The following is a 23,261-nucleotide window of genomic DNA, read 5'->3' on the forward strand; positions in this document are numbered from 1 at the left end:
AAAAAGAGACCCTGCATCACAAGTCACCAACTGAAACAAGACACTGCCCTGGAACTTTATGGTAACAGACACACACGCCGTCATTATCGTAAAAAATCACAACAGCGCTGGGTATAGGCAGGCAAGTAGATGTGCGCGTCATCGAGTAAAAGCCAACATCTCTCAGTAAGCCAGCGGATATTGGGATCAATACATTGTCCATGAAAAGTTCATGTTCTCAACGGGTAATCAAACTTTTTAAAAAAGTTTGGATATTTTATAGGCAGCATTTAGTAATGGCAGCATTTAGTAATGGGACTCAGAGTTCTGATACCCCTACCGGAAGCTAAAGAGAAAAGGAAGCATCGCTCAGGCAATCTCAATGCGCGAGCAGAACTATATACTCACTTTTCCTTTAGGGAATCTGTCAGCAGAATGAAGTAGGGACAGAGACCCTGATTCCAGTGATGTAGCACTTAGTTTGCTGGGTGCAGCAGTTGTGATAGAATCAATTTTCCATGCTGCAGATCTAGCAGAGCTCTGAATGCTGAGCCCTGTATAACCCGCACACATCACTGAGTGGCAGCTTTCTGTGTACATTGTATAGTGAAAGAGAGCTGCTAATCAGTGCTGGGGGTGGACTAGGAGGCACAAGGACAGTTGTCCCCTAGCATTAATCTCCTGCTGATAAAAAACTGATTGTATTAAAAACAGCAAGACACAGTCCAGTAAGTGACACATCCCTGGAATTCCTTTATAATTCCTTTATAATCTACGGAGTCTGAAGACATGGATTCCCACCAATCACACCTACTAAAAAGGAGCAGCCACATATCAAAACTGTTAAAAAGTTTGGTTACCCTTTTGTAAATGACAAATATTTGATGATCTGGAAGAGGGGGTGTAAATTCTTGGACTAAGTTAAAAAGATTCCCGGCTCTGTGATTCTGAGATCAACTCACTTCAGTTTTAGGGCTAATTCACACATGCGTATGAAAATATGGAAGTGTACTATAGCTGTTTTTTATTCCCTGCTGATTCTGTTTTTATTTCATTTTGTGTTCGGTCTTGTTTGATCATCTGTACTACTTTCATTTTATTGTTAATTCCTTAATTATTTTTGCTGTTTATATAATGTAAAAAATATGGATATAATACAAAAAAAAAGAAAAGAAAAAGAACAGTATTTATTAAATACAACCCATTTTTTGAATAAAGTAGTTCCCACATGTCCTCACCAGAACATGCGTATAGAAGAATGAAAATGCTAATGAAAACATTTTAATGTATTGGCCACAAAGTTACAATGAAAAAAAAAAAAGAATGGTATCACTACTGATAATGTGCAAGTCTGGATGAGCCCTTGCATGGTCATACATTTAGAAGTCTTGCATCAAAGGGAAGCGGCGCCCATGATGGTGCACTTGAAGTGGTGCAAAACTAAACGTTTGCCTTCAGTTTCATTGTATGTTTGGGCCAAGACAGTTCATGAAGTTTCTTCCCTCCTAAATATTACACCATCATCTGTGAGTGGGATTAATGAAAAGTGGAAGGAACCGCAGCAACTCAGCCATAAAGTTATAGACTGAGGTCACCAAGAGGTGAAGAGCAGACTTCTTAATGTCGTCAACATTTTGCTGACTCATCTTCAGAATCCAAATCTCACCTAGCATTAACTCCAGTATGAAAACTATATCCTCACCAAGAGCTCCATGGGGTGGGTTACCACGGCCGAGCTAATTCAAGCAGGCCTTACATCACCAAGCACGATACAAGTCGTTATCTAGAGTGGTGTAAAGCCACCAGTACTGGACTCTGATGGAGTGGAAACATGTTCTCTGGAGCAATGGATCACATTTCTCCATCTGGTAATTCTTTGGAGGAGTGGCCTTGGTAAATTCCAGATCAACTGCATGGCACTTCTTGGTGCCAACCATAAAATTTAGTGGAGGAGTGACAATGCGATGGGGTTGTTTCTCAGGGGTTGTCCATGGCTCTTAGTTCCAGTGAAGGGAAATCTTGATACTTCAAGACATTTTGGACAATTGTAACTTCCAGCTTTGGGGAATGGTTTGAGAAAGGCCCTGTTCTGTTCAAAGTCCATCAAGGCATGGTTGGGTGAGCTTTGTGTGGAAGGACTTGACCTCAACCTCATCCGACACCTATGAGATGAAATACAACAGAGCTTGCAACCCAGAACTTCTCATCCAACATCAGTGTCTGGCCTCACAAACGCTCTTCTCAGTATTATTACTATTATTGCTTAGCTTATACAGCGCCTTCATATTCCATAACGTTTAACATACAACATCATCTCTATCCCCATTAGGGCTCACAATCTAAATTCCCTATCAGTATGTGTTTGGAGTGTGGAAAGAAAGAAGAGAACCCGGAGGAAACCCACGCAAACGCAGGGAGAACATACAAACTCACTGAAGATGTTGTCCTTGGTGGGACTTGATCCAAGAACCAAACCAACAGTGTTAACCACTGAGCCACCGTGCTCTTTTGGATGAATTGCCAAAAATTCCCACAAACACCTACAAAATGTTGTCCAAAAACTTCCCAGAATAATGGAAGCTGTTGCACCTGCACAGTAGGGAGCCACATGAAAGGGAATCTGTCACTTCCGGGACATATATGACCTATTAATATGGGCATACAGGTAACAGAAATGTTACACTAGTCCTACCTGTATGCCTCATATTAATGGTCTTGATGCTGAGAAATGTTATATTCAGTCTTTATGTTAATGATTTCTTCCAGGCTCTGGGGCATGCGGTACCAGGAAGAAATCCCTGCCTCCTCTCCTCATTAAAATACTACATCCCTCCCATGCACATCAGTTACGCCCCTGGAATCCTGCGCCTTTGCCCTGCACTCCCTTAGAAATACATACCTTATGCTCCCTTCTGTGGGCACTGCATTCCGGGATCTTCTGCGCATGTGCCGACGAGTCAATGTGACCTCCAGTGTGTGCGTCGATAAGGTGCTCTCCCCACTTCCTGGCTGCATAGTCATAGCTAGGAACCATGTGTACATACGGATGACTATGCAGGGAGGATGTAAGGAGAGCACATTATCGGCGAGCACACCGGAGGTCACTGGAGCGCAAGGCGCCAGCGCCTGCGCAGAAGATCCCTGAATGCAGCACCCATAGATGGATGAGGTATGTATTTCTGAGACCGTGCAGGGCTCAGGTGCAGGATTCCATGGCCATAACTGATGCTGAAGGGAGGGGGTAGGATTACAATGAGGAGAGGAGGCAGGGATTTCTTCCAGGCACTGCACACCCTGGAGCCTGGAAGAAAGCAAAAGAGAAAGAATATAACATCTTTCCACAACAAGACCATTCATATGAGGCATACAGGTAGGACTAGTGTAACATTTCTATCACCTGTATGCCCATATTAATAGGTCACATACGTCCTGGGGCGGGGTGACAGATTCCCTTTAATGCCTATGGATTTATAAAAGTTGTTGTACGAGTACTGTGTGCAGGTGTCTCAATACTTTGGTCCATACAGTATATAGGATCATGACGTGTACAGGACAAATTCTCACCCTCCAAAAGAGAAGAAAAAAAAAACAACTAAGTTTCCATTCAGTGACAGAACATAGATCACGAAAACAGTAACAGAAATGGATGCACTGAGTAAATTGGACAACCTCAGAACATTTGCATGAAATTCTGACAGTCATTATCAGCTCATCAGCCGGGAGGTCGTTTCACTTGAGAATTACCGAACATGCAGCAAGAACATGACATCAATTCTGCCAAATTCCATGAATTCACTTTTGTAATGTTCCAAAAAAAGGACAATAGTCATTATCAGCGCATGAGGAAGCATTGTTACTAATTGTCAGACAACTAAAAATAAATGATTTTTGCACAAAATGGAGAAGTACGCAGTCACGTAAAACTGCAGAATCATTCTGTGCGTGTACATTTATTAATGTTAGCTCATGTTATGACTCCTAAATCATAAGACCTGTAAGCTCTACATGGTTTCCAAGGAGATGAAAAAGATAATTACTTTTTTTTTTTTTAACCTCTTTTCAGTTATGTTTTTTTCTTCCTTACTTATTTTACATTTTAATGTGCTGAAAAAAATACAGAAAAAAATCTTTATAGGGTATAATGAAAAGAAAAAGAAAAAAAAAATCAGTGACTGTTAACTGTTTTTTGGGGGGGTCAGTACTACAGCTACATCTTATTTATACTTTTTTAATGTTTTTTGGGGGAAAGCTGCAGTTTTTATTTGCACCGTTTTGAGATTACCTTCTGATCCCACTCTCAGCCCTGTATCCCCCACCGGTCTTGTGACCGCTGCAAACTTTTAATTTTCGTGGAGCATGTGCGTAATGAGTCAAGAGAGGGTTAATATACGGACTTGTTAAATCTTTTTTACGGACAGGGAAAGAAAAGAGCCTTATTTTTACGGACTAGAATTTCTGGACGGTTGGCAGCCCGGTCCTCAAAATCTATCCTCAAGACCATTGAAAGGACATGAGAATAGATTGGCTGGGGTCCAACACTCGGATGCCCCCGCTAACCAGCTATTGTCAGTGACAGCGGCTGGAACTGCGCCATGTTTTTTGTAGTGGCCATGGCTGGGTACTGCACATCCGTCTCTTATTCAAATCAATAGTCCAAAACAGATCAGTGGCATAACTAAGGCAGACACAAGCAGAGAAACCCCACTGATTATTATGGGGTTGGATGTGGGTTCTATTACATCTCAGTTTTTAGGATGGGAAAAAAAAGTTCTGCTTGATGCACTTTTTCTAAAATATTAGAAGGCGGCAGCACGTCAAGCCCACAAAAAAAAAATTAACGGAACTTCGACAGATACCTTAAGGCCGGGGTCACACTTCCGAGTGCAGTGCGAGAAACTCGTGCAAGTCTCTCACATCAATACCGGGACCGGAGCGTGCGGCTGCATGTATTTCTATGCCGTCCCGAGTGCCGACACCAGTGCCAGGTATTGATGCAAGTTTCTCGCATTGCACTCGCAAGTGTGACCCTGGCCTAAAAGTCAACAGCGCCCGTCTGCTTCCATTTACATCAGTGATTTAACTCATTGGATTTGGGCATGAATTACATTTTTCTGTTCCAAAAAAAAAAAACAAAGTGAAGGACATCCACTTTCCAGAAAAGTCAATTTTGGAAAGTACTTATAAATAAAAAAAAAAGACAATTCTGGAGAATATTTAGGACTCAATATTACTTTGCCTCCTAAAAATGTATGAATAAACTGACAGCTGGGCGATACCAGTTTTCAGTGTGTCCCTGCACAGTCTTACACTGTCCAACCAGTGCTGTGACCATCAGGCCACGTGCACACATTGAGGATTTGGTGAGTTTTTTACCTCAGTATTTATAAGCCAAAACCAGGAGTGGAACAATGAGAGGAAAAGTATAATAGAAACATATGCACCACTTCTGTAGTTATCACCCACTCCTGGTATTCGCTGACAAATTCTGAGGTAAAAAACTCACCAAATACTGAGAAGTTTAGATGTTTTTCCATGTTGGTGGTGTTTTCCACTAGTAGATGATATTATATCCCCTGGTTTTTCCTGGGCCCCCTCCTCAGTGATTTGCTGGCACACTGGCACATTACAGGACACAATGGATCGGCGCTGTGCACAAGACCCTCATTTATGAAGCCAAAGCTATTCATTTTTTACAGGCCCTTGTAAAACATGCCTTATAAAAACATGCTTCATTTGCTTGGAAATGCCCTGGAACGGACAGCAGTCACATAGATCCTGAGTGCTTAGGCCTCGCAGTAAGAGGGGAGCGGTTACAGGGTCTGTATGTCGCCGGCTGTATGGTGGTTACAGTCCGTGCAGGTTGTTCCCCACAGGAGCATGACTAAGTAAAATCCGTCATACATGATATAGACCACAGGAATGGACATTTCCCCATTCCTCATCTCTGAAATAAAGAGGTGGCCTTCCATCCTCATGCACACAGGTTGTATTAGACCGGTAGTATGGCACCCTATAGAAGTCTATGGGTTCATACTGTCCCTATGATTTCATACAAAGGCATTCAAAAATTAATTCTCATGGATTCATAAGTCGCCATAAATATTTTTCAGGAGAGTAAAACTATTTTTCTACATGAAATTCCCAAGCTGCAAGAAAAAGAAAACAAAATACCCCTGTGTTCTCCTCTTTTATCATTTTATAATAGATTTTCCTGAAAAGACAGCATAGTGGTTGTGACAGTACACAGAGGAAACCCCGCCAAAGACATGATTGCATTTATAGCGGAATTTTTATCCAGTAAGATGAGAACAGAGGGACACCACAGTGCCCCAGCGACTCAGCCGTGCCAGACACCACAGTGCCCCCAGCGACTCAGCCGTGCCAGACACCACAGTGCCCCCAGCGACTCAGCCGTGCCAGACACCACAGTGCCCCCAGCGACTCAGCCGTGCCAGACAGCACAGTGCCCCCAGCGACTCAGCCGTGCCAGACACCACAGTGCCCCCAGCGACTCAGCCGTGCCAGACAGCACAGTGCCCCCAGCGACTCAGCCGTGCCAGACACCACAGTGCCCCCAGCGACTCAGCCGTGCCAGACAGCACAGTGCCCCCAGCGACTCAGCCGTGCCAGACACCACAGTGCCCCCAGCGACTCAGCCGTGCCAGACACCACAGTGCCCCCAGCGACTCAGCCGTGCCAGACACCACAGTGCCCCCAGCGACTCAGCCGTGCCAGACACCACAGTGCCCCCAGCGACTCAGCCGTGCCAGACACCACAGTGCCCCAGCGACTCAGCCGTGCCAGACACCACAGTGCCCCCAGCGACTCAGCCGTGCCAGACACCACAGTGCCCCAGCGACTCAGCCGTGCCAGACACCACAGTGCCCCCAGCGACTCAGCCGTGCCAGACACCACAGTGCCCCAGCGACTCAGCCGTGCCAGACACCACAGTGCCCCCAGCGACTCAGCCGTGCCAGACACCACAGTGCCCCAGCGACTCAGCCGTGCCAGACACCACAGTGCCCCCAGCGACTCAGCCGTGCCAGACACCACAGTGCCCCAGCGACTCAGCCGTGCCAGACACCACAGTGCCCCCAGCGACTCAGCCGTGCCAGACACCACAGTGCCCCCAGCGACTCAGCCGTGCCAGACACCACAGTGCCCCCAGCGACTCGGCCGTGCCAGACACCACAGTGCCCCCAGCGACTCGGCCGTGCCAGACACCACAGTGCCCCCAGCGACTCAGCCGTGCCAGACACCACAGTGCCCCCAGCGACTCAGCCGTGCCAGACACCACAGTGCCCCCAGCGACTCGGCCGTGCCAGACAGCACAGTGCCCCCAGCGACTCAGCCGTGCCAGACACCACAGTGCCCCCAGCGACTCAGCCGTGCCAGACACCACAGTGCCCCCAGCGACTCAGCTGTGCCAGACACCACAGTGCCCCAGCGACTCAGCCGTGCCAGACACCACAGTGCCCCAGCGACTCAGCCGTGCCAGACAGCACAGTGCCCCCAGCGACTCAGCCGTGCCAGACACCACAGTGCCCCCAGGCCCCCAGCGACTCAGCCGTGCCAGACACCACAGTGCCCCCAGTGACTCGGCCGTGCCAGACAGCACAGTGCCCCCAGCGACTCAGCCGTGCCAGACACCACAGTGCCCCCAGCGACTCAGCCGTGCCAGACACCACAGTGCCCCAGCGACTCAGCCGTGCCAGACAGCACAGTGCCCCCAGCGACTCAGCCGTGCCAGACACCACAGTGCCCCCAGGCCCCCAGCGACTTGCTGAGCCAGACACCATAGTGCCCACGGCAACACGGCCGTGCCAGACACCACAGTGCCCCCAGCAACTGAGCCGTGCCAGACAGCACAGTGCCCCCAGCCACTCGGCCGTGCCAGACACCACAGTGCCCCCAGCGACTCAGCCGTGCCAGACAGCACAGTGCCCCCAGCGACTCAGCCGTGCCAGACAGCACAGTGCCCCCAGCGACTCGGCCGTGCCAAACACCACAGTGCCCCCAGCGACTCAGCCGTGCCAGACACCACAGTGCCCCCAGCGACTCAGCTGTGCCAGACACCACAGTGCCCCCAGCGACTGAGCCGTGCCAGACACCACAGTGCCCCCAGTGACTCAGCTGTGCCAGACAGCACAGTGCCCCCAGCGACTCAGCCGTGCCAGACAGCACAGTCCCCCCAGCGACTCGGTCGTGTCAGACAGCACAGTGCCCCCAGCGACTCGGCCGTGCCAGACAGCACAGTGCCCCCAGCGACTCGGCCGTGCCAGACACCACAGTGCCCCCAGCGACTCGGCCGTGCCAGACACCACAGTGCCCCCAGCGACTCGACCTTGCCAAACACCACAGTGCACCTGGCGACTCGGCCGTGCCAGACACCACAGTGCCCCCAGCGACTCAGCCGTGCCAGACAGCACAGTGCTCCCCGGCAACTCGGCCGTGCCAGACACCACAGTGCCCCCAGCGACTCAAGGGTGCCAGACAGCACAGTGCCCCCGCGACTTGTCCGAGCCAGACACCATAGTGCCCATGGCGACTCGGCCGCGCCAGACACCATAGTGCCCACGGCGACTCGGCCGCGCCAGACACCACAGTGCCCCCAGCGACTCGGCCGTGCCAGACAGCACAGTGCCCCCAGCGACTCGGCCGTGCCAGACAGCACAGTGCCCCCAGCGACTCAGCTGTGCCAGACACAACAGTGCCCCCAGCGACTCGGCCGTGCCAGACAGCACAGTGCCCCCAGCGACTCAGCCGTGCCAGACAGCACAGTGCCCCCAGCGACTCAGCCGTGCCAGACACCACAGTGCCCCCAGCGACTCGGCCGTGCCAGACAGCACAGTGCCCCCAGCGACTCGGCCGTGCCAGACAGCACAGTGCCCCCTCCCCCCACAGTATAAAGAGTAGTAGAATAGAAAAAACAGCTCAATAACTTGGGCACAGATGCCACTCTATAATGATACACCCCTGTGATGATCCAATTCCTCAGGGTAAAAGTCCAACTTTATTAAATGCTCAGTTTAAAGAAAAAAAAACACAGAATATCCACATCTGTTCCTTACCAGCGTGTCCAGATGATACTTTACTTCGGATACATATGACCAGTTTAGGAACTTTTCAATTCATATATCAGTAGGGAAACTTACAGGGGCTGATAGTGGGGGAACAGAAAAAAACTGCTCTGCTTTCAGGGAGCGTAGGGACATAAAAGTATGGGGGCGGTTTTACTTTCTTTTCACCATCCCAACCCCCCTGTACACAAGCATGCTCAAATTGGCCAAGTGTGCATGTACTTAAAATGGGGACAAGGGAACAAGTGGCTGAAAGAAACCTCTGACTGAGTCTTAAAGGATAAGGCACGCTGACAATCAAGATGTCCAATCCTTCTCTCTCTCTATCTGCTTTCTAGGGAGAGTGCGGACACCTCACACACAATCTGAGGCTGATATGGTCACGTTCAGTCAATGTTCATCTAGTACATGTGGCCACCTTCAGCCTGTCCTGAAATCATACCAATATCCTACAAACATGAGTATTCTGATCTGTGAGTCTCCTGCCATGACTCCGACATCACACATAGGTAATAATGTGATGGCCATGGTCTGCTGGGGAAACATGGGACCCACTACACCCAGATCACATAGTGAATGCGGCCATATTACTGCACGTGGCGTGATGCAACCGCAGCAGACAGTTGTGGAAAATCCAAACCTGCTGGAAAAGTCAACAGAAAGCAATATGAAACGTGCGACTGCGAGTTAGTGACTTTTTTTTTTTTAGTTTGTATTGCAAATCTTAAAATCACTCATCATCGCCAAATGGCACCTTAAAAATAATCCGGCAACTTTACTGCAAGTTGTAGGCGGATCTGGAAGCCATGAAGCCCTGGACTAAAAAGAAGTCTGAGAGATCCCCTCATACATGTTGTTATTAAAATACATATACTTTTGTAGTGAGCAGTTCAATAAGTGTTGAGACCCCCTGATAAAATGCGAGGACCCTGATCACAGTGGTAATAGAGGTCCTGCGCTGGTACTTTCCATGAGATATCAGTTCAGCATAACTCAATAGCTTCTTCTGGTGTAAGGACCCTGCTATTCTATAACCAGAGCCTGAGCTCAGCAAAGGGGGCGCCGAAATATAGATAAATACTGCCATCTAGTGGTTGTGCCTCACTACAGGTCCACTATCCCATCAGCCAAAAACAGCACTGTCCTCTGTGTAGTGTTCCTCCAGTGACTGGTTTGGGGACTTCGCCATATTCAGATGATCGCACTGATCATCAAAAGCAACAAACATGAGTATCGCTGAAATGGAGCGATGCAGCACAAAACAGAAATGGGGGAGCACAGGAATTTGTACAATCAACAGCACTCAATTTTTTCGAGCAAGTGATAGATCCTCTAAAATTTTCATCTAAAAACAACAACAAAAAAAAGACACCCTTAAAAAAAATCAACGAGAAAAAAGTAGAGGCTCTCATTATGTAGTGACACACAAATTACATTTTTTTTTTTTTAAACATGGGTTTTTTGTGCCAAAATGTAAAATAAAATTACATATCTGGCTTGTAACACCAATCTCATCAAGCACATTGGAATTGTGAAATGGATTTAGGCCCCTGTTTTTTCTATTAGAAAAACAAACAAACACTCTACCCCCCTAATCAATTCTCCCCTCTTTTCTTCAAGTGCTGCCCGGATCTCCATTCACTGGCTGTAATAATGTCCTATTTCTCACTTCTGTGGGCAGCAATTGGCTGCTATAGTCACATGTCCAGAAGAGACCAGCAGGGACCTGTGCAGCAGCACTGGAACAGGAGCAGCAGGGACCTGAGCTGCGCTGGAACAGGAGCAGCAGGGACCTGAGCAGCGCTGGAACAGGAGCAGCCCGGACCTGAGCTGCGCTGAGAAAGGAGCAGCAGGGACCTGAGATGCGCTAAAAAATGAGCAGCATAGACCTGAGCAGTGCTGGGAAAGGAGCAGCAGGGACCTGAGCAGCACTGGAAAAGGAGCAGCAGGGATCTGAGCAGCACTGGAACAGGAGCAGCAGGGACCTGAGCTGCGCTGGGAAAGGAGCAGCAGGGACCTGAGATGCGCTGGAACAGGAGCAGCAGAGACCTGAGCAGCGCTGGGAAAGGAGCAGCAGGGACCTGATCAGCACTGGAAAAGGAGCAGCAGAGACCTGAGCAGTGCTGGGAAAGGAGCAGCAGGGACCTGAGCAGCACTGGAAAAGGAGCAGCAGGGATCTGAGCAGCACTGGAACAGGAGCAGCAGGGACCTGAGCTGCGCTGGGAAAGGAGCAGCAGGGACCTGAGATGCGCTGGAACAGGAGCAGCAGAGACCTGAGCAGCGCTGGGAAAGGAGCAGCAGGGTCCTGATCAGCACTGGAAAAGGAGCAGCAGGGATCTGTGCAGCGCTGGCACAGGAGCAGCAGGGACCTGAGCAGCGCTGGAAAAGGAGCGGCAGGGACCTGAGCAGCACTAGAACAGGAGCAGCAGGGACCTGAGCAGTGACAGAAAAGGAGCAGCAGGGACCTGAGCAGCGCTGGAAAAGGAGCGGCAGGGACCTGAGCAGCACTAGAACAGGAGCAGCAGGGACCTGAGCAGTGACAGAAAAGGAGCAGCAGGGACCTGAGCAGCGCTGGAAAAGGAGCAGCAGGAACCTGAGCAGCGCTGGAAAAGGAGCAGCAGGGACCTGAGCAGCGCTGGAACAGGAGCAGCAGGGACCTGAGCAGCGCTAGAAAAGGAGCAGCAGGGACCTGAGCAGTGCTGGGAAAGGAGCAGCAGGGACCTGAGCAGCACTGGGAAAGGAGCAGCAGGGACCTGAGCAGCACTGGAAAAGGAGCAGCAGAGACCTGAGCAGCGCTGGGAAAGGAGCAGCAGGGACCTGAGCAGCGCTGGAAAAGGAGCAGAAGGGACCTGAGCAGCGCTGGGAAAGGAGCAGCAGGGACCTGAGCAGCACTGGAAAAGGAGCAGCAGGGACCTGAGCTGTGATGGAAAAGGAGCAGCAGGGACCTGAGCAGAACAAACAGGAGCAGCGGTGACCTGAGCAGCGCTGGAAAAGGAACAGCACGGACCTGAGCAACACTAGAAAAGGAGCAGCAGGGACCTGAGCAGCACTGGAACAGGAGCAGCGTTGACCTGAGAAGCTGGAAGATGAGCCGCGGGGACCTAAACAGCACTGGAAGATGAGCAGCCAGGACCTGAGCAGCGGTGAAAGATGAGCTGTGGGGACCTGAGCAGCGCTGAAAGATGAGCCGCGGGGACTTGAGCAGCGCTGGGAAAGGAGCAGCAGGGACCTGAGCAGCGCTGGAACAGGAGCAGCAGGGACATGAGCAGAACTGGAACAGGAGCAGCGGTGACCAGAGCAGAACTGGAACAGGAGCAGCGGTGACCAGAGCAGCGCTGGAAAAGTAACAGCGTTGACCTGAGTAGCGCTGGAAAAGGAACAGCACGGACCTGAGCAACACTAGAAGAGGAGCAGCAGGGACCTGAGCAGCATTGGAACAGGAGCAGCAGGGACCTGAGCAGCGCTAGAAAAGGAGAAGCAGGAACCTGAGCAGTGCTGGGAAAGGAGCAGCAGAGACCTGAGCAGCGCTGGGAAAGGAGCAGCAGGGACCTGAGCAGCGCTGGGAAAGGAGCAGCAGGGACCTGAGCAGCACTAAGAAAGGAGCAGCAGGGACCTGAGCAGCGCTGGGAAAGGAGCAGCAGGGACATGAGCAGCGCTGGGAAAGGAGCAGCAGGGACCTGAGCAGCACTAAGAAAGGAGCAGCAGGGACCTGAGCAGCGCTGGGAAAGGAGCAGCAGGGACATGAGCAGCACTGGAACAGGAGCAGCGTTGACCTGAGCAGCTGGAAGATGAGCCGCGGGGACCTAAACAGCACTGGAAGATGAGCAGCCAGGACCTGAGCAGCGCTGAAAGATGAGCTGTGGGGACCTGAGCAGCGCTGAAAGATGAGCCGTGGGGACTTGAGCAGCGCTGGGAAAGGAGCAGCAGGGACATGAGCAGAACTGGAACAGGAGCAGCGGTGACCAGAGCAGAACTGGAACAGGAGCAGCGGTGACCAGAGCAGCGCTGGAAAAGTAACAGCGTTGACCTGAGTAGCGCTGGAAAAGGAACAGCACGGACCTGAGCAACACTAGAAGAGGAGCAGCAGGGACCTGAGCAGCATTGGAACAGGAGCAGCAGGGACCTGAGCAGCGCTAGAAAAGGAGAAGCAGGAACCTGAGCAGTGCTGGGAAAGGAGCAGCAGAGACCTGAGCAGCGCTGGGAAAGGAGCAGCAGGGACCTGAGCAGCGCTGGGAAAGGAGCAGCAGGGACCTGAGCAGCACTAAGAAAGGAGCAGCAGGGACCTGAGCAGCGCTGGGAAAGGAGCAGCAGGGACATGAGCAGCGCTGGGAAAGGAGCAGCAGGGACCTGAGCAGCACTGGAACAGGAGCAGCGTTGACCTGAGCAGCTGGAAGATGAGCCGCGGGGACCTAAACAGCACTGGAAGATGAGCAGCCAGGACCTGAGCAGCGCTGAAAGATGAGCTGTGGGGACCTGAGCAGCGCTGAAAGATGAGCCGTGGGGACTTGAGCAGCGCTGGGAAAGGAGCAGCAGGGACCTGAGCAGCGCTGGAAAAGGAGCAGCAGGGACCTGAGCAGCGCTGGAAAAGCAGCAGCAGGGACCTGAGCAGAACTGGAACAGGAGCAGCGGTGACTAGAGCAGCCCTGGAAAAGTAACAGCGTTGATCTGAGCAGCGCTGGAAAAGGAGCAGCAGGGACCTGAGCAGCGCTGGGAAAGGAGCAGCAGGGACCTGAGCAGCGCTGGAAAAGGAGCAGCAGGGACCTGAGCTGCGCTGGGAAAGGAGCAGCAGGGACCTGAGCAGCGCTGGAAAAGTAACAGCGTTGACCTGAGTAGCGCTGGAAAAGGAACAGCACGGACCTGAGCAACACTAGAAGAGGAGCAGCAGGGACCTGAGCAGCATTGGAACAGGAGCAGCAGGGACCTGAGCAGCGCTAGAAAAGGAGAAGCAGGAACCTGAGCAGTGCTGGGAAAGGAGCAGCAGGGACCTGAGCAGCGCTAGAAAAGGAGCAGCAGAGACCTGAGCAGCGCTGGGAAAGGAGCAGCAGGGACCTGAGCAGCGCTGGGAAAGGAGCAGCAGGGACCTGAGCAGCACTAAGAAAGGAGCAGCAGGGACCTGAGCAGCGCTGGGAAAGGAGCAGCAGGAACCTGAGCAGCGCTGGGAAAGGAGCAGCAGGGGCCTGAGCAGCGCTGGAAAAGGAGCAGCAGGTACCTGAGCAGCGCTGGAACAGGAGCAGCAGGGACCTGAGCAGCGCTGGGAAAGGAGCAGCAGGGACATGAGCAGCGCTGGGAAAGGAGCACCAGGGACCTGAGCAGCGCTGGAAAAGGAGCAGCAGGGACCTGAGCAGCGCTGGAAAAGCAGCATCAGGGACCTGAGCAGAACTCGAACAGGAGCAGCGGTGACTAGAGCAGCCCTGGAAAAGTAACAGCGTTGATCTGAGCAGCGCTGGAAAAGGAACAGCACGGACCTGAGCACACTTCGTGGAAAATCCGCTGCGGAAACGCTGCGGTTTAAAAGAAGTAGCATGTCACTTCTTTTTTGTGAATCTGCAGCGTTTTTATACCCATTCCATTATAAAAAACTGCAGGGGTAAAAAACGCAGCAAATCCGCAATAAAATCCGCAATAAAACCGCAGCAAAAACGCACAAAAAATGTTGTGGAACCGCACAAAAAATGCGACAAATCCGCAGGTGCGTTTTCTGCCAGAAGAGGCAGAATCCGCACCAGAAATTCCTAAGCCTAATCCGCAACGTGTGCACATAGCCTGAATCCTATTCTTAGGATAGGGGGATAACTAACCGATAGTTGGAGATGCAGCCACTAGGACCCCTGTGAACCTGAGAACATGGCTCTGGAATGCGAGAAGCTACCTTGGATGTAAGTCAAGTAGCTTAGGTATCCATGGTTACGACCATTCATATAGTGAGTTAGTTGTTAGTGATCTTAACCATGGATACCTAATGTACTGAAATGCCTGCACTTGTGGTAAGCGACATAGCTCATCAGAAGAACTGTACAACATTTCTAATTGGAGGTATTTGATAATATTGTCATTATTACACCAACTACAAATTGGGATAGGATCTTGGAGATGAGAATACCCCTTTAAAGACACTGTGGACACATAGCCATTGGTTGTTATTTTAGCAGCTGAAGGGGTTGTCACACAGCTTTCCTGGCCTCCTGAAAAGTAAATGTGTTTACATCTACAGTCCTATGAAGCAATGCAGCCTTCAGGAGCGCCTTCTCTGACCTCTAAGAATAAAGCACTTCCAGAGAAAGATTTTGTTCCAAAATGTGAACCCCCCTGAAGAGGACATTATCTTTCTCTAAGATTCCTGTACGTAGAGGTTGATCAGATGACTCTTGATGACTATGGAGGATCTGTACATTAAACTTATGTATCACCACCAGGGCAAATCACACAATTCATAAAGTATTCACCCCCGGGGACAGATGTGGACAGAGATTCGTGTAATGATTAGTTCCTACCTTGACAACCAGTTTGGAAGACATCAGGTCACGCCGTCCAGATACGAGACCTGTAACGATCAGCAAAGAATGATATCGGTTACGGGAGGAGAAGTCATATTCCATGACTCTGCAGAACATGGCAGGACGAGCAGAGGACGCCAGAGGGGGATAATCACACATTGCCCCAGCTGGGCAGATACCAAGAGATACACCCATGGTCAAAATTGTTGGAACCCCTCGTTTAGTGACAGAAAACCCCACAATGGTCACAGAAATAACTTGAATCTAACAAAAGTAATAACAAATAAAAGATCTATGAAAATGATGAAATGAAAGTCAGACATTGCTTTTCAACCATGCTACCACAGAATTTTTAAAAATAAAACTCAAGAAATAGGCCTGGACAGAAATGATGGTACCCCTGCAAATAATGTGACATAAAGGAGATGTTAAATCACGTTGTGTCCACTAACGAGCATCACAGGTGTCTACAATCTTGGAATCAGTGAGTGGCCTGTATATAGGGCTACAGGTTCTCACTGTGCTGTTTGGTGACATGGTGTGTATCACACTCAACATGGACCAGAGGAAGCGAAGGAAAGAGTTGTCTCAGGAGATTAGAAAGAAAACTATAGACAAACATGTTAAAGGTAAAAGTTATAAGACCATCTCCAAGCAGCTTGATGTTCTTGTGACTACAGTTGCACATATTATTCAGAAATGTAAGATCCATAGGACTGTAGCCGACCTCCCTGGACGTGGCCGCAGGAGGAAAACTGATGATAAATCAAAGAGACGGATAATGCGAATGGTAACAAAAGAGCACAGAAAAACTTCTAAACAGATTAAAGGTGAACTTCAAGCTCAAGGAGCATCAGTGTCAGATCGCACATCCATCCTTGTATGAGCCAAAGTGGACTTCATGGGAGACGACCAAGGAGGACACCATTGTTGGAAAAAACTCATAAAAAAGCCAGGCTGGAATTTGCCAAACTTGACAAGCCACAAAGCTTCTGGGAGAATGTCCTATGGATAGATGATACAAAAATGGAACTTTTTAGCAAGGCACATCAGCTCTATGTTCACAGACGGAAAAATGAAGCATATCAAGAAAAGAACACTGTCCCTACTGTGAAACATGGAGGAGGCTCTGTTATGTTCGGGGGCTGCTTTGCTGGCACAGGGTGTCTAGAATCTGTGGCGGGTGCAATGAAATCTCAAGACTATCAAGGGATTCTAGAGAGAAATGTGCTGCCCACTGTCAGAAAGCTTGGGCTCAGTCGCAGGTCATGGGTCTTGTAACAGGATAATAACCCAAAACACACACAGCTAAAAACACCCAAGAATGGTTGAGAGGAAAACATTGGACTATTCCGAAGTGGCGTTCTATGAGCCCCGACCTAAATCCTATTGAGCATCTTTGGAAAAAAGCTGGAACATGCCGTCTGGAAAAGGCAACCTTCAAACACGAGACAACAGGAGCAGTTTGCTCTTGAGGAGCGGGCAAAATACCTGTGGAGAGGTGCAGAAGTCTCATTGACAGTTACAGGAATCGCTTGATTGCCTCAAAAGGTTGTGCAGCAAAATATTAAATTAAGGGAACCATCATTTCTGTCCAGGCCTATTTCATGAGTTTTACTTTTTATTTACATGCTGTGGAATCATGGTTGAAAAGCAATGTCTGAAGTTCATTTGTTCATTTTCATAGATTTTTTATTTATTATTACTTTTCTCAGATTCAAGTTCTGTGACCATTGTGGGTTTTTCTGTCATTAAACGAGAGGTACCAACTATTTTGACCAAGTGTGTAAGTATGTACTGATCCCCAGAGGACCCCTATCTCGCTGTGCTGTCACATTACGGTTTACTGATGCAATTTTACGGTAATAAATGGTGATTTGACAGCACTCATGCACAAACACTGCATGTATGTTACATATGTATATACCGTATACTGTATAGAGACCATTCAATATTTGCTCTAGGTTTTAAAGGTTATTCCTGTCTTAGAAAGCCATCCCCCTAACTACACCGCCAGGACCCCGACTGATCCGGATGGGCTCCACTGATCCTGGGAACAGGGCTCGGAGGTGCCCGTTGTCCAGGAGCGATGGCCGACCATGCGACCCCCACTCTATTTATTGCCACTGTGACTGTTGGAGGACGCCGATCACTGTGACGATCTCCAGCCGTCCCATATGCAATAAATATTGCGGTGACGCTCAAGTGCGGCTTTCGCTCCACTCAGATGGGACACTACAGAGCCCCCTCTCAGCATCGGTGGGGTCCCACTCTACAACCAATGGGCAGAGTGATGGTGGGCAGGTGGGACCCAGAAATCGGCACGGTACCCCTTATCCTGTGGGCAGGTGAAACATTTCTAAGATGGGAATATCCCTTTAAGGTGACAAATTGCCGCAGGTTTTAGTGGAAATTCATAGGCTGCGAATTTCGTTGCTTAAAGTTCTGTAATCGCCCATTTACGAGACACCACCCAATTCTCCTGAATGGAAGGGATATTCATGACAGCTGCAAAATCTGCAACGTGGGACTTGACCCTTACACTGCCAGTTAAGCACCAGAAGAAAATGCTGCAAAACGCAATGGAGTGGGGGCAGGGGATTTATTAAAGGTTTATTCCCCAAAACCAAGTTAGACCCTTTTTATAGGAAAGGGAATAACTTGCTGATCACTGTGGGTTCGACCACTGCTGGCTCCAATCAGCAGCAATGAGCCGGCAGGAGAGTGCACTGTCAGTGCACAGTGTGAGAATACCTGGAGTGCATACACCGGCGACATCACTTATGGGGTTGGTGCTGGTCTCTGCACACCGGGTATTCTGACAACGCACCCTGACAGCGCGCTTTCCTACCACCTCATTACTGCTGATCTGAGCCAGTGAGAGCACATTGTCAGTGCACGGTGTGAGAATACCTAGCGTGCATACACCGGCGACATCACTTATGGGGTTGGTGCTGGTCTCTGCACACCGGGTATTCTAACAACGCACCCTGACAGCGCGCTTTCCTACCACCTCATTACTGCTGATGTGAGCCAGTGAGAGCACATTGTCAGTGCACGGTGTGAGAATACCTAGCGTGCATACACCGGCGACATCACTTATGGGGTTGGTGCTGGTCTCTGCACACCGGGTATTCTAACAACGCACCCTGACAGCGTGCTTTCCTACCACCTCATTACTGCTGATCTGAGCCAGTGAGAGAGCGCACTGTCAGTGCACGGTGTGAGAATACCCGGCGTGCATACACCGGCGACATCACTTATGGGGTTGGTGCTGGTCTCTGAACACCGGGTATTCTGACAACGAACCCTGACAGTGTGCTTTCCTACTGCCTCATTACTGCTGATCTGAGCCAGTGCGAGAGCGCACTGTCAGTGCACGGTGTGAGAACACCCGGCGTTCATACACCGGCGACATCACTTGGGGGTTGGTGCTGGTCTCTGCACACCAGGTATTCTGACAACGCAGCCTGACAGCGTGCTTTCTTACCACCTCATTACTGCTGATCTGAGCCAGTGAGAGCGCACTGTCAGTGCACGGTGTAAGAATACCTAGCGTGCAGATACCAGTGACATCACGTACGGGAACGGTGGGTATTCTGACAACTAGCACTAAGAGTGTGCTCTGCTGCCAGCTTGTTAATGCTGATCTGAGCCAGTGAGAGAGCGCACTGTCACTGTGCACATTGCGCAGGAACTAGCCCAGCCCCGGAAACAATGGTCACTGATGACACTTCATTCCATTTCAGGGCGGAGGCTGCAGCTGTGACCATGGCACCTGCCCCCTGATGATACTTTTTTTCAGGGATTCTCAAACAAAGCATCATAAAAAAGTGAAAAAAATACAAATAAAAGAAGTTAGTGTAGTTACGGAAGGATAGGGAATTTTTAATTCATGAATATTAGAAAATAACTTAGATTATAGCACCAAATAGGTATTAAGGATGACTATTACTTTGTATGTCGGACCACCCCTTTAACCTCAGCCCCCTGTGCCATGCACCAGCTGCCTAATACAAATGAGCTGCAGTAAATTCAGCATGTATTACCTCGGAATGACCACCAGGTGGCAACATAACCCCCGGATTATATAACTGACCCGCTTTACTTTCTGGCTCGTACGGGCGAGTCTCACACAGTTCACTCTCCTGATAATCATAAAGAAGACGACAAACACTCATCTATTCTACAGCTAGTTGTTACCTCTCTCTGTCTATTATACTCGGGCGCCCATCTACAGGGATCAGACCACAAGGAGATCTGAAATCGGCGGCAAGGAAATGGACAAGGAAGGGCAACAGCTCGCTTTGAGCACTATGCATTGCCCAAATCAAATATGGCCGCTGAACTACGGCGGCTGTGGAGGGACAAAATGCAGAATGCGACCGCGAATGATAAAAGTATGATAGTGCAGTGTAAGGCAAAGTATGAGGCGTCATGTGATGTGAGCGAGAGCTTTGTATTTTTTTAAAGGTTGTTGAGCTCATTTAGATTTTTACCTCAAAAAATGGCAGCTGAATAAAAAAAAGAGGGTGTTATTATGATCCTTGGGGTCATAAATTGTGATTGTGAAAAGGGGATTATATGATGGCACAGCCACTTAACGGGGCATACAGGGAGATAGAATTTATGGATAGATGATAACTGTAGATCGATGGCTCTGAATGTTATCCGTGTGTCTTGGGCATGCTCGATCAATATGTTTGCATCCCTGCATCTGCATTATTCGCGGCTGTCAGACAGCTTCAACACGTGGGGATTCCCTAACAGGCAATCCCGCATGTGTTGCTGCTGTCGAACAGCAGACGCAAGGACCAGAACATAATATACGATAATACGAGCACACCCAAGATACACGGATAACACCCGAGCACACTCTCTCATCACCAATGCCCACTGATCGCCACAAAGGATCCCTTTAAATCCTGTTACCATACACTGGCAGTGCATTCAGCAGTCGGGAATGTACGCAGCCTCTCCATTCATTCTTTATAGGTGTCAGCTGGAAAAAGACAGGAATAAAAGGTGCCCTTTCTGGCGATAGTGTTTTCAAACTAGAATGCCCCTTTAAGGCCAGGGTTACACGGCAAGATGTGTCGCCCAGCAGTGAAATCACAGTGTTGGAAGCATCTAACGATTTAATATGGCGTCGCACTGTGGCAAACGTTACCAAATGTGTTGCATTTTCTGCTGCAAGTTGCAAACTTGCTGTAGACTTCAATGCAAATCACACACTGAGGTCACTTGGGTTTACTAGGGACCGTTCCTGTCAGACTAATCTGATCAGTTTCTATGAAGAGGTAAGTTCCGGACTGGACCAAGGGAACGCAGTGGACGTTGTGTATATGGACTTTTCAAAAGCTTTTGATACGGTGCCACACAAAAGGTTGATACATAAAATGAGAATAATGGGGATAGGGGAAAATATGTGTAAGTGGGTTGAGAGCTGGCTCAGGGATAGGAAACAAAGGGTGGTTATTAATGGAGCACACTCGGACTGGGTCACGGTTAGCAATGGGGTACCACAGGGGTCAGTATTGGGCCCTTTTCTTTTTAGCATATTTATTAATGACCTTGTAGGGGGCATGCAGAGTACAATTTCAATATTTGCAGATGACACTAAACCATACCTCCCAACTTTTGAAGCGGGGAAAGAGGGACAAAGTTAGCGGCGCGCAACGCGCGCCGCGGCAAATTTTAGGTCACGCCTCTGACCACACCCATTCACTAGTCACACCCATATCCACGTCTCAACTACACCCATTTAGCACTGCTGATCACACTGTTCATAAAGAATAATTATAAACAAAAAAATATGGCCACACAGTGCTCCATACTGTATAATGACCGCACATGATGCTCCATACTGTATAATTGCCGCACATAATGCTCCATACTGTATAATGACCGCACATAATGCTCCATACTGTATAATGACCGCACATGATGCTCCATACTGTATAATGGCCACACATGATGCTCCATACTGTATAATGGCCACACATGATGCTCCATACTGTATAATGGCCACACATGATGCTCAATACTGTATAATGGCCCCACATGATGCTCCATACTGTATAATGGCCACATATGATGCTCAATACCGTATAATGGCCCCACATGATGCTCCATACTGTATAATGGCCACACATGATGCTCCATACTGTATAATGGCCACACATGATGCTCCATACTGTATAATGGCCGCACATGATGCTCCATACTGTATAATGACCACACATGATGCTCCATACTGTATAATAACCGCACATGATGCTCCATACTGTATAATGGCCACACATGATGCTCCATACTGTATAATGACCACACATGATGCTCCATACTGTATAATGACCGCACATGATGCTCCATACTGTATAATGGCCACACATGATGCTCCATACTGTATAATGACCGCACATGATGCTCCATACTGTATAATGGTATATTGCCCATTGGCTCATGCACTTTATTGTTTGCTGCCGCTTGCAGTGTTTGGTTGCTTCACATATATGCACTATTTGCACATTAGATTGAGTACACTCCCATTATCGCAGATTTCTGCTTTTATCTGACACTTTTTTTCATAGTTGTGTTTCCTCTCATCTTTTGTATTTTTTATGGGCCATATTGACATGTTATAACGGACACAGGATTTACATATATGGACATCAGTTAACTACAGGCACTTATACATTTTTTTATATATAATTGTGATACATTTTTTTATATATATGCATTTTTTTGTTATTGTATGGTATAGTCTGAGTTTTATGTAATTAATAAAGCAATTTTTATGACCACATCCTTGCTTTGATTGTTTTTATGGGATTTTTTTCTATGTGGAGCTAGAAATTTCCTCTTCATTATATGTAGTGTCCCACTGCGATACTTACACACTGGATGTCCTTGGGGTAGTTTTATTTATTTATTTATTAATATATATTGATATATATATATATATATATATATTTTGGTTAATTTTTACCCTGTGTGCACTAGTGTGTTTTTTAATTGTTGTATATTTACTGTGTTCTGCACAGGCCATCCTTCTTGCTTCAGCATGGACTTTAAGACCAGGGAACAGTCCTGGCAGGGACAAGTGAATCTGGTATTTGGGGCCAGTGGTGGAAAAGATACTACCACTAATGGTCCACAATTTAATGACTTTTTCTATACTATTAAAAATCTGACACACAGGAGAACACGCTCATGGTGGAACCGGGCTTTTTTAGAAAACTATGTACAGCGGCACCTTATCCCCAGGGGTTTACGGATCCAAATAACACCATCATTCCCAGTTGAGGATAATGACTTTATAAATAAATGGGAAACCATATGTAACGAAACATCAATGAAATTAATGGGTCTACTAATACAATATAATGCAAAAACTCTGACTGATATTGATAAATTATTAGAGGAGACCTTTATCAAGGCGAAAGCACAACTGACAATCGACCAATTTGAGTCGATAGATCCTCAATTGGATAAACTGGTGGATCAGTGGGTAAAAGATATACAGACAAGACAAACCAGCAAATTAATAAGAGATCAGAGGGATATTGCCAATGGCAGAGTATATAGATGGCGGAAACCTCAGAGTAAAGAAGAACCCCGTGGAAGAACATTGTCTACAACATCAGATGTTACTAATGGTGATATTTCATGTGCCTCCTCCTCCGTCTCTGTATCCACTTCCATC

The 23,261-nt window shown here is 48.6% G+C and overlaps 1 protein-coding gene across 1 annotated transcript in view; it reads right to left on the reverse strand.

Annotated features, from left to right (window-relative positions):
- Nucleotides 1-19,825, reverse strand: part of SLX4IP (SLX4 interacting protein) — a 197,831-nt gene extending 178,006 nt beyond the window's left edge. The window contains exons 1-2 of the mRNA XM_069767899.1: nt 19,757-19,825; nt 15,551-15,600 (exon numbers count right to left, since the gene is read on the reverse strand). Coding sequence (XP_069624000.1) covers nt 15,551-15,574 — 24 coding nt within the window. The 5' untranslated portion in view covers nt 15,575-15,600; nt 19,757-19,825. The remainder of the gene's footprint in view (nt 1-15,550; nt 15,601-19,756) is intronic.
- Nucleotides 19,826-23,261: the final 3,436 nt, after the last annotated feature.

Source organism: Ranitomeya imitator, chromosome 5 (assembly GCF_032444005.1).
Source record: "Ranitomeya imitator isolate aRanImi1 chromosome 5, aRanImi1.pri, whole genome shotgun sequence".
Lineage (NCBI taxonomy): Eukaryota > Metazoa > Chordata > Amphibia > Anura > Dendrobatidae > Ranitomeya > Ranitomeya imitator.